At 29.9% G+C, this 18,818-nt stretch overlaps 2 protein-coding genes across 2 annotated transcripts; both read left to right on the top strand.

Moving 5' to 3' along the window:
- LOC124817580 (uncharacterized) lies at nucleotides 1-8,820 on the top strand. Its single transcript, XM_065803694.1, has 2 exons — nucleotides 1-587; nucleotides 7,977-8,820. Exons 1-2 carry the CDS (start codon nucleotides 162-164, stop codon nucleotides 8,742-8,744), a joined length of 1,194 nt encoding a protein of 397 aa, XP_065659766.1. The 5' UTR covers nucleotides 1-161; the 3' UTR covers nucleotides 8,745-8,820.
- Nucleotides 8,821-9,877: 1,057 nt separating this feature from the next.
- Nucleotides 9,878-12,122, top strand: LOC136083828 (uncharacterized). Its single transcript, XM_065803695.1, has 2 exons — nucleotides 9,878-10,105; nucleotides 10,205-12,122. Exon 2 carries the CDS (start codon nucleotides 10,625-10,627, stop codon nucleotides 11,600-11,602), a length of 978 nt encoding a protein of 325 aa, XP_065659767.1. The 5' UTR covers nucleotides 9,878-10,105; nucleotides 10,205-10,624; the 3' UTR covers nucleotides 11,603-12,122.
- Nucleotides 12,123-18,818: the final 6,696 nt, after the last annotated feature.

Genomic DNA, 18,818 nt, shown 5'->3' on the forward strand with positions numbered 1-18,818 from the left:
AACGCATGCGTGATCTTAATCTGAAAATTGTTGTCTTTAATTAAAGTATCCTAATTTTCAACTTAAATATATTGGGTTTTGTCCTAGGCATGTCTTTGGTTTGTAACTCTTTATCCTAAAAATAATATAGCATTAATAAATTGATTATTTAAAATAAAGTTATGCGGTGCAAAAATATTTTTAATTGTGACTATTATCACAATTCCAAAATGATTATAACTTTGATAGTTCTCAAAGTTTTTGTTATTAGTTACATTTTACTTAAGTACACTAGTGAATTCCCGCTTTTCACTTTTTTCCACATACACTATAAACCTGCTATAAAAAGTAATGTATTATTAAAGCAAGATTCTGGTGGTCTTTTATTAAAACAAGATTATTTACAAAGTAATTCGTCATGGCATAAACGAACTGACAAGTTCGATCATCTTGATAAAAACATTATATATGCAAATTTCAAAATTCAAAGAGTCATGAATCGTAAACATTTTAATATTATAGCCATTGTATCATCAGCTCCTACTAGATCAGACAGAAGGACAGCAATTCGTGATACCTGGTGGACTCAATGCAATTCATCTTCTAGGGTATGTATGAAATAGTCTATTTAAACGATAGTTTTTTCAAAACTGACTTTGTTAACTGTGTTAGTTAAATAAAATAATAATGATCTACATTTGGTTAATTCAGTGATTTTATAGTTATTTTAGTTTATTCAATAATAATAAAAGTTGAATATATATATATATATATATATATATATATATATATATATATATATATATATATATATATATATATATATATATTCTATAGCATATTTAGATAAGCATTTGCTCACTAGTTTTGCTTATCTTTATAGCATGCCACATTTTTAGAAAAGAAGAAAAAAAAAACGAAAAATAATGAAAGAAAAGATTGCCAAATCCCAAACCCTCAGTCGATGTAGCAGCACTCAGCTGTCAGTCAATATATGTGCTGAACCCCCTGGCAGCAGGGTATTTCAATACAACATCAGAGTGCTCACCTAAATGAGCAATTTAAGTTATATGTATATATATATATATATATATATATATATATATATATATATATATATATATATATATATATATTTAAACAACTTTAAAAAGTATTCTACACAATAGAGTGCTCAATGTTCTTAACAGAACAGAACATATTATATTATATATATATATATATATATATATATATATATATATATATATATATATATATACGTATTTATATATATATATATATATATGTATATATATATATATATATATATATATATATATATATATACATATATATATATATATATATATATATATATATATATTTAAACAACTTTAAAAAGTATTCTACACAATAGAGTGCTCAATGTTCTTAACAGAACAGAACATATTATATTATATATATATATATATATATATATATACGTATATATATATATATATATATGTATATATATATATATATATATATATATATATATATATATATATATATATATATATATATATATATATATATATATATATATATATATATATATATATATATATATATATATATATGGTTTATTTATCTTGATTTTCGCATAAAACATTCCATGTCTTCTATAATGTGTGTAAACCTTTCCAGAAGCACAAGTAACATTTTAGACGGGTCTTTCTACCTCTTGGGTATGACATGGAAAATTTAATTTATTGGGATAACAAAATGATCTGATTGTGTTTAAGTTTAATTAAGCCCTTCATATTGCAGAAGTTATAGTTTCAGGTGCCTGCTTTCTAATTTTGTTGTTTGTGCCAGAAATTGCATTTAATAAATTATTCTTTGGATGGCAAAGTTATGAATTTCTCAGAAGAGAAAATAAAGTCACATCTTTAAGTTTTGTCTTTTATTTTTGCAACACATTGGATCATAAATTTCTATTGACTCTTGTTAATCAATTGACATGGTGCATATTCCCAGGCTCTGCATATTTTGTATAGCTAATATCAGCTTCTGAAAAATTCTCAGCTAATGACCCAAGTTATCTTCTGATTGGTTTAAAGTCATGTTACTTGTATTAGTTGAACATCAACTTAAATTGATTTTCTTATTCCAAATGTTGATGGTTCTTTAGTTAAACCATTTATCAGTTTAAATACTTTTCTAATTGGAGTCTTATTGTGATGCAGTAAACATATTAGTCACTGCAATGGTTTATCGATTGTTGTTTCAATTTTTTAAATAATTTAATTTCTAATACCTGTATTTGCATTTGTACCATCTTTTAAAACAGAAATTATTTTCTGTAATACATCAATAGCCTTCCCTGATTGAGGAGTAACATGATCAATATACCTATTACCAGTAGAAAGCAACAATAGCATAATGATTTTCTTTTTCAAACTTTATTGTTTTTGTATCATAAAGATACTCCTCTACTCTTGTTTCATCAATTTTCCCATCAAATCCAATGCAAGCAATAATCTGCTCTTGATGGTGTTTCAATATTTTCATTCTTCCAAAAATCTTGTTGTCTTCAAATTTTTGTTTGTTTTAAGATATCAGCAGAGTTTATTTTTATGTCTGTTAGAAGAGCATTGACTAATTAACAAGCATGCCTATTTGACCAGTGCATTCCATTACCTTGCACAAATTTGGCTACTTATGTCTGTGTTGTGACAATTTAGCACTTTCTTCAAAAGATGGTAATGATTCTTTTCACCTTCTGTTGGTATATAGGCTTCTCTATCTTGTTTTATTATCATAGAAAGTGTTTGCTGATGCTACGCTAATACTATTTAGTCAAATTATGGTCATGGTTTGTGGTTTATGCTTTCACTTTGTGAAAAAATTTCTCAAAATTCCAAAAAAAACTAGATGGTCTGCTTTCAATAAGTTGTGATAATTCATTAAAATAATTGCTTAACCTTTATGATATTTTGCAAATATTTTTTATAATTTGTACACATTAACCTAATGTGTACAAATTATAAAAAATAAAATGTGTTTGAAAATATAATTTATAAAATGATTTCAACAGTTCTGTGTGATATTTTGGCAAGTTTGACCCCTTTACTCATAAAATTAATAAATAGTTTAATTTATGCCTCAAATAAAACTAACTTTTTATTTAGTTATGTACAACAACAAACAAACATATTTGAAATATATTCTTTTAAAATATTTGTCAATCAAATAAATATACATTCACTAATTTTGCTGCTGTTACATCTTTTCATACTAAGAATGTGAATTGATGCAGAATCTTGAATAAGAAAATATTTAAGCTGTAAAAATAATGAAGAATTTTTTTAGGTGTTAGGTTAAACTAAAGCTGTTTATTGAAAAATGAGTGTATATAAAAAATCAATTTTGAAAGAAAACATTGACATTTGTGGTTTAATTTGCTGCTCCTGTATGTCTGTATGTTCTTTTCCATTTCCCATCCCCACTTTGTTTTATCCATATTGACATCCCACCATTGCTGAATTTGTAGATACACTTGAAAAGAATAATACTTGATCACACATTTGGTTGGTAAATTGTTTAAGTTAAACCTCTGAAAAACAATATGAACCTATATAACCTGACAATATGATCCAATGTACAAACAATATGATCAACATTATCTGCTACTGTTACAACTTCATTTAATAAGAAATACTAATTCTTTAAGAAAACACAGTTGTAATAACCACAATTAATAAGAACTACAAACAGTTGTAATAACAATAAAAAAAAGTCCATAAAAATAAAAACAAGTACTTCTTGATATTGTCATTCACAGACTGCATGGAAACTCACTAACACTTTGTATGTCTATACATTGCCAGAGGCTATTCTAGACCACTTTCGAGAGTGTCAACCGTATTTGGGCGCCGCCAAAATTAAAATTTAAGGACCTTTTTTTTTTTAAAGTTTTTTATGGCAAATATTGTTGTTGTTATTTTTCGCGAAAAAATGCCTATTTTCCACTAAAATTCGAACAAGAGGTACCACCGCCCAAATTTTTTTCCTAGAATAGGCCCTGATTGCCTGGAACCAGATTACGCATTTACAACAGCTACCCATTGAGTAAATAATCCATTCACCACTTAGCCTTTAAACATTGCTATCATTGTTAGCAATAACTGAGTGTTAGAAACATAATATTTCTGATGGAGCTGCAACGTCCTAGTTTAAATAATTCATTTGTCAACCATTTTGATTCAAACTTGTGATCTAAATTCAATTTGTAATCCAAAATGTAAAGGCAGGAAATTACATTTTGATCAAATAGCTTTTTTATAGTTTGATCAATGGAAGATTGTCTTAATTCACACATTCTTTAGGATTTTCAATATTCAAGTATTTAGCTGACTTTCTTCATAATGCTCAATATCGTATTTAGGTGAACAACAAACTTCATTATGCTTAATATCGTATTTTAGGTAATTCTCTGTGCTTTTCTCATTTTCTCATTCATCTATTTCTGTCTTTCTCAACTTAACCACAGTTTTAATGATAACTTCGCCTTTGTTTGCATCATTGCTTTCTGCCAGTCTTTTAATAATAAATTATACATTTCAGAAGTTGTCATGGAAACCATTTGACTTTTAAACCACCCACAAAGGTTTTCAATCAGAACATAAAGTTCAATCAGAATCGGCCATTACCACTTTATGATCAAAAAATATCATTAGCACAAAATTTTAACGCATTATTACGAGATAAAGAAATCAATTTAAATATATTTAAACTGAAACGCACTCCCTTTTGGTTAAAAATAGTATTCAAAGGGATATATAGAATCGCTCACAACTGGTCAAAAAAATCAATTTAAACTAGATTTTACATTAACCGCCATCATTTGTCTTTTCTTTCTTCACAAACTTTAAACATATTTTATTTAAATGAAATAGTGAAAAAAAAAGACGCATAAAAGTTTTACAGATACAGTAAAGAAGTGCGATTTACTGAATGACGAGTCAAGCAAGAATGAGCTTTGGTTGATGGGACCAGAGATAATAGCTTCTTTGAGCAGCAACCATGATAGTATTTGTAGGAAAGAGAAAGAGGTGCAACCTTTCAGTGATGGGATAGAGGCACAAGCTTGGCATATAGCAGGTCCAACTACATTACAATGCATTTTTGGACCTTGTCTCGATGAGTAAGAGCATAATTAGAAGAACCAGCTCAAATATGACAACATTATACCCACCTAATTCACAGTAGAGTCTTTCAATAATAGCAGTTAGCTAGTCACCTAATTTATTAGCATAAACCATATTGTAAAAGTTATTATACTCAAGATATGGTGTAAGAAATTTGTTGATCAAAGTCCTTGCTAATAATAGAGAAAAGACTGATCGGACAATAGTTGGAGGGTTCAGAATGTTCTCCAGAGTTTTCAAAAAGAAGACATCAGTCCAAGGACTGTCCTAAATAAAATCATGAAAAAATTCTAATCAGCTTTACAGCAGTAGTGAGTAGTGCAATGATAGGTCCAAAGAATATGGTCCAAAGAATAAGTACAAGATAAAAGATTTATAAAAATCATTGCATTGTTGGAACCACCTAGAAGACAAAACCTTCAGGAAACCTTCACAAAGGGTTGTCTGGAAAATGAGTCACACAGTTAACTATCTGAGTAAAAGATTGAGAAATGCATAAGTTATGGGTTTTAGTGCCAGCAGGGTCAGTGGTGTTAGAGCTGAGCTGTTCAGTGTGATGAGCGTTGAAGTCCCTGATAACAAAAATATTGGCAGAGAGGTAAAGAGAAAGGGCATGGTTAATTTGATAAGAAATTACATTTGAAAGAGTGTAGTCTTGAGAAGAAGAAAAACAAAGAAAAATTTGATAGAGTTAAGAGTTGTTAAGGTGAAACACATAAAAGAATAGTCAAAAGATTCAAAAGAACTTGATTTCTCAACAAATAGGTGAATTGATCCGTAAGTATACCCCCAAGTCAAGCATGTGACTTTTCGAGTCAAATCAAAGGATAGTAGCTATTAATACTAGATCTGATGAAGTTCAATTGAAAATAATTTTACAAAGAAAAATTTTGAATGAAGATTCAACTGATGTAAAGTTACTTCAAAGACCACGAATATTTTTGAAAGATATATTGAAACGGTTAGGTGGTGGCGATGGTTTTTGATGTTTAATATTTTTTGTTACTTTGGGCATGAATTAAGATTAAAGAGAACTCATTCATAGATAAAGCATTGCGTCCTAAGAAATGAGCTATGCTTATTTCTAAGAAATGAGTTATGCTCATAATCTCAGTCCTGCTAATTAACCCAAAGTTTTAATTTCATGCTCTTTATATGGCCTCGACATTGCACACCAAAAGCATTAACATTGACATTGTCCATTCCCAACATGGCACAGTTAATTCGCTGATATTTTACAGCTGTTGATGTAATCAGTACTGGTAGTACTGGGTAGCAAGGAACTTATAGGTGGGTGAACAACTCATCAGAGGTTTAGACAGAGCACAAACAAACAAAGAGCAACTTATGGGTGAAAGAACACCATGCCAGATGTTTGGATAGAATAAACATACATGTTTAGTAAATTACAAGTGAGCTAATGCTGTAACTAAGACATCTCCAACTAAATAAAAGACAAATAGATACCACTATAAACATGAAAGACATTAGATAGTATTGATGGCAGGAAGTACACTTCTTCTAGCCTTAGCTTAGAAAGCAAATCCTTTGAGGCAGCAGAACATTACCAATATCAGAGTGATCATGATGACCATACGCCTGACCTGATACTATGTAATGAATTTTTTTGTTGTTGTTTAGTGAAAAACAGTTTTAAAAAAACTGTTACTGTTAATACCATTTTTTGAAATATTAACAGTCACAGGTTTAGTTTCCAGTTTTCAAAATGATCAAACAATTATAACAATAAAAAAAATTATGGTTCTGTTGTTACTATTCTTTAATAACAAATTAAATCAGTTTTTTGGAATGTTTGAACTCTATAATAATTAATGCACTTTTGATGACATTTTTCTTCTATATTTCATTTTTGATCTAACAAAAGCTGTTCGTATTAACTGCCTCACTTCAAAATGCCAAAAATTATATTTAATTTTTTAAAAATTATACTTCACTTATGAAGGTAGTTCAATTTTTTGATAATAGCAATATTTTTGTTGTTCGTCATAATTTAGAGAGGTATTTAAGAAAAAATTAAAACTTTTCAACATTATTAACAGACCATACATACCAAATTTCAGCTCACAAAGCTAATTTGATTGGTTTTTAGCTGTTTTTTTAAATCTCGTTTATCACTGAGTAATCCTAGAGAAACATAGTCTACCTTTTTTTAATACTAAATTAAATGTTCAAAGTATGACTTTTATACTTAAAGAAATTATAAAAATACCTATCACATATCTTGGTGCGGTATTTTTAATTGCTATTTTGTTTTATTGATATATTATGTAGTAAAAGGTGATGGTACTTCCGTTATTACCTTCTACAGAACCAATCTATTTAGTATATACATTTACTTGAAAAAAATTATCTGCTCAGAAGGGCTAAGACCATTACAAAAACTAACCCGTTTGAGAACATCTATGACACCTCTTTTATGAGATGCAAATGGAAGTAGACTACAAGTTTTTAATTGTAATTGAAACTTTGTTTTAATCTGTTAAAATTTACCCGTATAAAATTAAAAAATTTATTGCTTCTGTAAGTTATTTTCTGGTTTTTTATTGTAATTTTATTTTTACTCTGTAGCTTTTAATCTGACTATAATTTTACTTTCACCATGATTTACAACCAATTGACCATAGCTTTTGTATTGTAATTCATTCATTGTAACAGGATTTCCAGGACAGCTGTATACTGCTGTCCTAGCAGTGTATTATATGTATTATGTTAACTATGGAATTTATACTGTGATTTATGAATAGCATTAACATATTTCTATATAACTTGTTTTATAATTTGTGACATTTATTTTTCTAGGTATCTATTAAGTGTGTGTTTCTCACAGACTGGAAAGATCCTTACTCTAATCTTGGTAAAAGTCTTTTGTCTGAAGCTGATATATATAATGATATGTATTTTCAAAACCTGACAGGAGGCCATGATTTTGGTAAAAGGTTTCTTTATCATATGGTATGGTCTATGCAAAACTTTGACTATGATTATTTTTTACGTCTTGATGATGATTATTTTGTGTGTATGGAGCGATTTCTATATGAAGTTCCAATGCCCCCAAGGAAACTTTATCATTGGGGTTGGGTACATTGTATCGAAAATTTAGTGCGTCCTGAAGAAAGTATTATTTTATTATCACGAGACATTGTTGAAATTTTTTTAGGTCAAGATCCTGAAAAAATTCTTTGTAATAGATGGGCAGATCAAATGATTGGTATTTGGAACAATATTCTTAATCTGCCTAAATTTTATCACCATGACAGACGTTTACATCATGACCCCCCTGCTCGAGATATTGATAGCTTCAGAACAAAGAAAAATATTTGCACTGAATTTATTGGTGTTCATGGATCTTATCCTATACAAATGAGAACTTTATGGCAGCATAGAGGTTCCAGTAATTATGAAAAAAGTAGTTCTTTAGATAATTACAGCGATTTTTGTTGGTTTGATTCAATTATGAACTGGGAAAATTTTGGACCAGACTGGAGAGTGGAGCCAAAGTTATGCAAAACTGATCCAGATTGGGGCGGAAAATTTGGCTCTGCCTACACTGGGCGAGAAGGAAATTAGCTTTGTTTGTGTGTGTATCTATCTTTATATGTATATATATATATATATATATATATATATATATATATATATATATATATATATATATATATATATATATATATCTGTGTGTGCATATTTATGAGTGTGTATATTTTTTTTAAATCTTTATTTAAATGTTTTGTTGTAGTTATTATCTTTACAGCTCATTTTATTGTTTGGGTTTTCATATGTTATATAAAGACCACTTGCCAGAAGTTATGTGTGAATTAAAAAGAAATGACAAAGTTATCTAATAACTTTTATTTACTTTCACTATACCTTTTTTTTTATTTTTTTTTTTAAATCTTTAATCAGCACCTGCTTTTAAATTGTAAATATGCATTTGTAAGTTATTAATTTGATCTTTTGAGAGTTTTTTTTGTCAAAAATAAATGCTAATTAACAAAAAAGAAAACTTTTTTAAAGGAAAAATAACGCAAGATCAAAATAATTTAAAATTGTGGAATTTTCAGCAATATTTCCCAAATTTGGGTAATATTTATTTTTAAAGATTTTAACATTAAATTAATCAGGTGTGGCGCCAGCGTTTTTTGGTCTTCGAGATATCTAACTTCCAGACATGGAGCAAACTCCAAACATTTATATGTTTATACTTATGTCAAATAAGGATGCTTTGCAAAAAATTGCGATGATTGGAGCCTGGGAACAAATAAGCCCAAAAATTTTAGCATCGACTTGTTGCTCTCACGTTTGGGACAGGGAGGGGGGCTAAAATTTTGGGGCTTTTTTATTACCAGGCTCCAATCATCGCAATTCTTTGCAAAGCATCCTTATTTAACATGAGTATAAACATAAATGTTTGGAGCTTGCTCCATGTCTGGAAATTAGGTATCTTGAAGGCCAAAAAATGCTGGCGCCACCCCTGCAATTAACAACTGTTTTAATTTGTATATTATATCACATTTGTTTAGGGTTTCCAATCGGTTTTAACCAAAAACCGCGGTTTTTGGTCAAAACCGATATAGATAAAAACCGTCGGTTTTCAAAAAGGCTTTTGGGGTTTTTTTTGTATAATGTCTTTTGAATGTTTATTTATTATAGAAAAGTATAAAAAATCAAATTTGTAAGTAATTAAATGTTATTTTATTATTTAGATTTAGTATTTTGCTGGAAAGTGTAACGTCTTTTCATATTCAAAATTATTCAAGTATTCCAAAAAAAAATGTTCGAATATTGAATAAAACACGAAAATATATTCGAATATAAAATATTTGAATACTCAAATAGAATATCCAATTCTTTATATTAAAGAGTTTTTATTCCTTAAAAAAACATACGGATATTTTTAGTGTTTATTTTGGTTCAACAAAATGTTATAGGTATGCAATAAAAATAATTCACAGTGTTTCTTATCTTTTTATTGGTTTTTATTTTTTATTTCTTATGATAAAAATATATTTTGAAAATATATCTTCCAGATAAATCATGTCACCATTATGAAAATTTGCTGCCCGGCGTAAAATTCCAAATTCAAGAGATGTTGAAGGCATCTGTAATAGATGCAGTTCTGTTGAAACATACTCCGGTGGATCCACAACACTTTGCGGAATCATATTTTGCGTCATGGAATTACTATCAATAGCCCTTCGACTGGAGAATCAAGCAGCAGCTCTATTCCACCACCGGAAAAAAAAAATTAAAACCATGGACAGTCATTTACAAAAAGCGAACCTTAAAGAAATTGTAGCTGATCTAGCTACAGACGATGTTTGGATTAATACGATGACAAACAACAAATTTATTTGCTCATCGATTCAAACAAATTTGAAATCATCTTCCTAAAAGTCCAACAACTGATGAATTTAATCTATTAAGATTTTTCTGATAAAAAGGAAGTGATGAAACAAAATATCAAAAAAATTAAAATGGGACGTAAATTCAGCTTATCGTATGATGAATACACATCTTTGAGGCACAGAAGGTACATTGGTTTCAACCTGCATGAAAACGAATGTAAGAAAACCTATAAAACTGGCCTCATTAGGACTTATGGTTCCTGTCCAGCTGAAAATTTAACACAAAATATTAAGGTTCATTTGAATTCATTTGGTGTCTGTATGGAAAGAGATGTAGTAGGTTCTACTCAAGATGGTGCAGCAATCAACAAGAAGCTCATGCAGTTAACGGACATTGTTGATCAGCTTTGCTTTAATCATGCAATTCATCTTGGTGTATGCGACACGTTATACAAGAAAAATAAAGACATAAACGTTCCAGCTCCCAAGGAAACGGACAGTGATTCAGAAGAGGATGAACATGGAATTTATAATGATAATTTTAGTTTTGAATCAGTAAACAATGAGATTAATGTTGTCTACCCTAAAATTTTGATAAATGTACGAAAAGTAGTGAAATTTATAAAAATGTCATCAGTTCGTAATCAAATTTTTCAGAAGAAAGTTACTGAGGAATTTGGTAAAGAAATCGAACTGCATCTCGATGTTTGTCATCGTTGGAATTCACTTTTTTCAATGACTGCGCCTTTGTTAAAAACTAAGAAATGCTTATTCCAGACATCTACTGAATTAAATGCTCTTGGTGTAATCAACAAGCTAGATTTTGAGTCATTAGCTTCACTACATGCCGTTTTAGAGCCAGCAAAACTAGCAGTGGAATTCCTTAGCAGAGAAGATGCAACGTTTTCTACAGCAGATACTGTTCTTAAATTCATCCTTTCAAAACTATTTGCTATGAATACAGAAATTGCATCTTTATTGCATTCAAATTTAAAAAAGCGCATCGATAAACGAATTAACGGAAATGTTATGCAGTTGCTAAAGTGCCTAAAAGTTGCTCCTTCAGTTGTTCCGTTGTAAAAAATACTTTAAAATTTGCTGGAAATCTTGCGTTTAGGCTTTTTGGATTTACTTCTAATGATGAGGAACCACTACTAGCTGAAGCACCATAAACAATATCGGAAAGTTCACCTGTTTCTCTTAAGGATGAATTAAATGCACTTCTCAATAAAGATAGCATCACACACTTGCCTAAATCTACCGATTAATTCAAATGGCTTTTGCAAGAGTTTTTGTTGTACGGGCAAAAGAACAGTAAATCTTGAAAAAATTTACGATGCGATACTCTCTATAAAGCCCACCTTTACAGATGTCGAACACGTTTTTTCGAGTTGCACTAGTTTCTTCACAAAAATCAGATCACGATTTTCTGATGAACCGTTAAAATCTTTAGTTTTCTTAATATTTTTTTACAATAAAAATAAGTCATTGTAAGTTTTATTTCGAAGTATAAACACTTAGAACACTTTAGAACACTTTGTTACTGTTAGAACACTTTGTTTAAAAAAACTTTTTTAATAAATAATGCAAGATAAACTTACATAAGTTTTATTAATTAACAAAAAAAAAAAACGAAAACCACGGTTAACCGTGTTTTGTTTTTTTATTAAAATCGAAACCGCCGTTTTTTTAAAAATTCGGTTTTTTGGAAACCCTGCATTTGCTATGTATATGTAATTCATTTGCCTTCTATTTCTCTTATAGTGTTAATGCATTGTATTTTTAATTGATTTTAGTTTTTGTCGCACTTTTGTGCTGAATTGCATTTGCCTTGATTCGTATGAGAATTTACAATAGACTGCGACTTTCCTTTTTTTCACAATTTATTATTTTCTTGTTTTTATTTCAGTTAACATAAAAATATTTATGGAGTGTATTATTTGTAAAGAGCCAGATTTAAATTTAGTTATAAAGTTGAATTGATTTTGTTACTGCGGAATCTTGATATCATTAAAACTGCAGTTTAAATTTTCAAAAAAGTCCACTCAAAATGGAAGGCCACAAAATGCGATGATGATGGACGCGTTTCACTAAGTATATGAATAGCTTGAAGCAACGACAGAAACTGTAACGCTCAGCCTGTTTCGTAATAAGTTAAAAAAATTTACTTAAAGAAGCTGTTAAAAGATGAATTTGGATCTTTATATTATTTTATCGGACAGTCCAAATTTCAGAAAATATTGGGTATTGTAAAAGCTATTGCTGTTACAAAAAATTGTTTACACTTGATTGATACACTTGATTGATACACTTGATTGATATTAAAATGTCTATCTAGAATATTTCTAGATGGTTGAATGTAGAGATTTAATCAGGGTTTACTGTCACAACCAGTAGATCAACAGTTGAAACAGTTCTGAGAATGCGTTTACCTATTTCATAGCGGACAATGTTGATCATATTTGCACAGTAGATGGTCTAGGAGAGATCACCCAATTAAATAAAAATGAATCGATCCAGTAAACTTCTTTTAACAAGTACCTATTTCTAATTATAGAGATCCAATAACTTATATTGTATAAAAAAAAACAACTTTAAAACCAAGAAATGAACTACCCAGCTAACATGTCCTATTAAGCCCCATATGGGCAGCTTTATGGGTCCCAAATGGGTTGCCCACATCCCGCCCAAGGAAAAGTGTCGCTGTGCGTGAATTGGGTTTCAACTGGGCAGCCCATATGGGCTGCCTACGTGGGGCCCAGTAAGGTACCATTTAGTAAAAATTTCTCTATACACGGTTTTTCAGTTGAATTTCTAATTTTCAATTAGTTAAAATGATTAATTATAACAATAAAGCTGTTACTGCATTTATGTGCACAGAATTTTGTATATTTTTCATATAGTTTAAATTATAAGAAAAATATACAAAAACCAGTATAAATTTGTACACAAATTTCATACAGAATTTTAAAATACTGTATGAAATTAGTCACTTAAATGACTAGTTTCATACACCGGAAAACACACTGCAAAACGTCACAGCTTAAATACAAAATTAAGCAATAAATTTCATAGGTTTACTTAGCATCTTATGCATAAACACACAGCAACACCAAAGCACAAAAAAGACTATAGTATTCAGAGTTTGTTGATAAAAACACTTATTTATTAACACACTGCAACACTTGAACACAAAATTAAGCTACAATTTTAATAGGCCGGTTTACTTTTTAGGCGCTTGAAAAACTTGCTGCAACCTGAAACACAAAAATAAAAAAAAGAGAATTTTTCTTTTGCAGTTTGATTTATTATATTTCAATTTTTTCTCTTTCTTGATGAAGCTTTTCTTGATGAAGCCTTTGTTACTTTGGTTTTTTCGCTCTTTCTGCACCCTAATCTCGCGGTCCAGTAAACCATTTGCCTACAGCTATCTCGATGTCTTTTTAGTTGCACTTGAAGTCAACACATTTTGCTGAACAACACCTAAAAAAGATAATAGTTCCATAAACACTCATTATTATCTTAATATACATTTGCAAAAGACACAATCTAATTCTTCGACATAAAATTTGTCAGTACGTAACTATGGTGAAACACCTTACTTCTCACTTATTATTATAGTGATGCAATATTATCATTTATTATTAAAAAAAACATTTCAACACACACAACTCTTACAATAATATCATTAATGGAACGTAAACTAATCTTATTTAGTTTGATATCTTTAATTTTCATAATTATGAAATTAGTCTTGAAGTGAAGCAAACCTATTAGGGCTTTAAAGAATATTAGGTGTTATTATAGGAATAGAATAGATAGGAATATTAAATTATATTAATATCATTAAAGAATATTAGATGTTACAATATTGAATAGCAATAAATAGAAAATACAGTTGCATACTTACTGCACAATATGTTAAAAATTTCAGTATCCTTTAATCCATTTTTGTTTTTAATTCCACTATAATTAAATTGCAGAGCTAGGTTATTATCTGGCATCACTGCTTGCATCATCCTTGCTACAGCTTCAAAAACTTTTCGTCCTCCAAGACTGCTCAAATCAGCGACCTATATTACAAGTTACTTAATAATTATATTTACTTGAAAGCATTAAGTAGTGTAACACTTACCAAAAATCACTAATAAATAAAAATTTATTTCATAATAAGTCACTGTGTTAAATGTAACACTTGTTTAATTGCCTGGTTAAGTTACATTTTTTTTACAGCTTTTAATTGTATGAACTACTTAATTAATTATTATTAATTTAGATTCCAGTAAAAATTTCAATCAATTTTTATAATATCTTTTTGTGCTGTTGTAATCATTATTACATAAGTAGATATAATTATATCTACTTATGTAATAATGTTTACAACTGCACAAACAGATACTATAAAAATTGCATGAAATATATACCAGAATCAAAATATAATTTTTTCTCTAACCAGAGCTTTAGAAATATTGTCATCTGTTTTAAGTCGATTGTTTAATAGCTGAAAGTCATGGAGGTCTTTTATAGGAATAATACCACATGAAAGTTGTGATGCTTGGCTTACAGCATTTCTCTGTTGCACCAAAGCATTTAAAATATTTCCATGAATAGTCTGTGTGACTTTAATTTCTTGTACAGTTTTGAGAATCTAAATGGTTTTCATACGCTGATGTCTTCTGCCGGTAGAATTGGATCTTTTTTGAATGACTGCGGATTCGAGCGTGCTCTTCTAGGGAGAGAACAGTGCGAAACAAATGTCTTATGGCACAGTGTTTGCAATAAAGCAATACAACATTAACGGAAAAGTAAAAAATCTGTTAAAAATAGTCTAACGAATTGTATTCTTTAGACCTTTTCAAAAAGATCAACATTGCTTTTAATATAGTTAACAATCTATTGTAAATTAATATATATAATTGCAACATTTATACACATGTGTGTTTTTATAAATATATATATATATATATATATAGTATTGGACAAAGTGTGCAACCAAATAATGCTAATTTAGTTTCTTTATATAAAAGTGCTGCATTTTTTCAATTTAGAGAAATAACTATGTAACTGTTTAGAGACAAAGTTCTTCAAGTTTAATTCATCACAAAGTTCATTATTTGTACACGAAAATTAATAAATTAATCAAAAGTATTAAAAAAAGTTGATTTTCTTCTGGACAAAACAAGTGCAACTCGACAAAATGTTGACCAAGCTGTATTTCGCTATCAATATTTCGTGGCGAATCCTTTGTTGTCGATCACAGCCTTGCATCTTCGAGGCATAGATTCGATCAGGTGATCAATGAAACTTTGTGGAATCGCTGCCCAGGCCTTTTGGATTTGTTCAAACAGTTGATCCTTATTACGAACACCTTTACGATTAATTCTGCGGTTTACGATCTCCCACAGGTTCTCGATAGGGTTGAGATCCGGAGATTGAGGCGGCCAATCCATCGCCGATAGGTGGTTGTTTTGAAACCAGTGCTTAAATACTTTTGCAGTGTGTTTCGGATCATTGTCTTGCTGAAAAACACATTTTATTGGCATATTCCATTCAACATGAGGTAACATAACATCTTTCAGGATATTTTTATACATGAAACAGTCCATTATTTCAATGTATTGGACCTAGACCGTTAGCAGAAAAACACCCCCAGACCATTACATTGCCTCCACCATGCTTCATGGTCTTATGGCAAAAACGTAAATCGAGGCGTTTCGACGTACACGGCAAATGCCATCGCTCCCAATGATGTTGAACTTCGATTCATCACTGAACAGGACAGTTTGTTATTTCTGCACATTCCAGTCAATATGAGATGTAGCAAACAGGAGTCTTTTCTTCTGGTTTTTTATTGAGCGGTTTTTTATTAGCGGTTTCTTCTGGTTTTTTATTAGCGGTTTCTTTGCAGGGCGTCGAGAAAACAATTCGGCTTCAACAGCGGTGTCTGATTGTTCGGTCCGATACAGGCAGCTCTAATTGCTTTTGCATCTCGACTGATGATATCCAGAGATCCTTCTTGACGGATCTGACGATCAAAAAATCCTCTCTAGAAGTGGTGGAACGTGGTCTTCCACCTTTGTTATCTGCTGCCAACTTCCCCGTAGAACGATATTTGGAACATAGTCTTGATACGGTCCATTTTTTCACGCGATATTTATCACAAATACTTTTTTGTAACATTCCACTTACGTAATCGCCAATAATTTTCTTTCTTAGTTCCAATCCAAGGTTGTCAGGAGCCATTTTTGCACTTGAAGTCATAAAAATAATAAAAATAATCACGCTTCTCAAGGCTTACCGTGTTACATTTACCTTGTGATGATACAATAATGCTCTGTGGAACACAACGTCTTGGTTGGATATGGACTGTAATGATGTAATGAAACACTTGTTGTATTTCACGTCTTGTATTGATGTTCTTCGATAAAACACTTTGATAAAACTCACTTCAATAAACTGTCTTTATAATACTGACTGATTGTCTTTATAATACTGACTGAATTAATGTCGATTTACATGTCTCTTATATAGTAAAATGAACCTGGAAGATTCTAGATGCTTCTTTTCGATGCTTCTGGAAGCTTCTGGATGCGTCTGGATGCTTCTGAATGATTCTGGATGCTTCCAGATGCTTCTTCTGGAAACTTCTGCATGCTTCTGGAAACTTCTGGATACTTCCTTTAATGATTAAAAAACTTCCGTGACGTTGACACGGAATAACCAGATTTAAGAAAATGAAACAAACCAAAAAAGTTGCACTTGTTTTTTCCGCTGCAAAATGGCACTTGTGAACGAAATTCTGCCTGTGTGCTGTCACCTGATTGCTCATGTCATGGCATGCTATGACTCCAGACTCCTGAACTGTTTGCTGTGGTAGTATAGTTCCTTTCGTTTTTAAGACATGTAAAATTAGGAACACTTTTTAGCATTGTTCGATGTTGGTTGCAAATGTTTTGTCCAATACTGTATATCGATTGTTTGGAAACTTAAACCAATTTATGATGAGTTAAGTAATGACATTCTTTTAAAAAAATGTCTTCATGGCCTTACCCAAAGTAAAAATAAATCATTTAACATGACAATATGGGAGCATATATCAAACGCTCATTATGTTTCGCTTACACATCGTCAGTTTGGTGGTTTTGATGCAGTAGCCCATTTTAACATTGGTAAACAAACTAGTGCGTTAATTTTAGAAAAAATGGATTTGAGACCTGGAATGCATTTGTTAGAAGGATGTAGGCAAATAAATAAAAAACAATTATAATTAGCCAGATATAAAAAATTAAACCGCGTAAAAAACGCAGACAAGTAATTCGAGGAAAAAAGAAGAATAGATATGATAAAACTCTTGAAAAAGAGGGAAACCCATATCAAACCGGTGCATTCTGAGATTTATCTCATTTATTTTATCAAGATTTGCATATATATGTATAATATTTAGAAATTTTTTATGTAAGCATTTTTAAAAACTGTTTTTCTCAGATAGAGGTTTTTAAAGACCTCGGCCAACATATCTAAAAAACCGCAAGTGGTGTAAAGATAAAATTTTTAGTATGAATACATTTTATTGTCTTCTGTGATTTAAGTGCGACAGATTTTTTATAAAATTAATTCCAGTACTGGAATATGTCAACAAAGTCACAAAATTCGGGTTAATTTTTTAGCCTATTAAAAAATCATATGAAAAATCTGTTCCACTCATATCAGAGAACAATCTTGCAAGAACAATTATCCAAAAAAGATTTTGTTAAAGTTGTGTAGATCTTGAGATACGCTGGTCGGGGTCTTTCAATAACTTTGTGGCTTTTGGTTTATTTTACTGATGCCATTTTACCAAAAAATTTTTACCAAAAAACTTTTTTTTTAATCTAATTTTGTTATTTACATTATGTATATAAAGTTAAATTTATAAAATAATAATTGTTACTCAAAAAAAAATTCTGAGGGGTATTCCATCTTAAAATTTACGATTTTTTTCTTATAGCAAGCTATCGTGATTTATTATTTCGATTTTTTTTTGTGCAAAGTAACAAAAAATTACAGTAAAATTTTCTGAATTAAAAATGTTTTAACTTTTTAAAGTAAGGTCTGGAATACTCTTATAACAATGCCCGCTCACCTCCACTTCCCTCCTTTTTTGACTACAATTATTGACATAAATAAAAATATGATTGTTTTTGTCAATTTTTTTAAAGTTAATTTTTTTTATAAACTAATAAAAAATTAAATAAGTGTTTATAAATGGAAACTAAAACTGTTTTGCAAAAAGCAAACTCGAAGAAAGCATATGAAA

This window comes from Hydra vulgaris, chromosome 08 (assembly GCF_038396675.1).
Source record: "Hydra vulgaris chromosome 08, alternate assembly HydraT2T_AEP".
Taxonomy (NCBI): Eukaryota; Metazoa; Cnidaria; class Hydrozoa; order Anthoathecata; family Hydridae; genus Hydra; species Hydra vulgaris.

Coding starts and splice junctions, on each gene's coding strand:
- LOC124817580 (XM_065803694.1), top strand. CDS start 162: ATGCGGTGCAAAAATATTTTTAATTGTGACTATTATCACAATTCCAAA. Junction 588..7,976: donor AATGCAATTCATCTTCTAGG/GTATGTATGAAA, acceptor TTATTTTTCTAG/GTATCTATTAAGTGTGTGTT.
- LOC136083828 (XM_065803695.1), top strand. CDS start 10,625: ATGAAACAAAATATCAAAAAAATTAAAATGGGACGTAAATTCAGCTTA.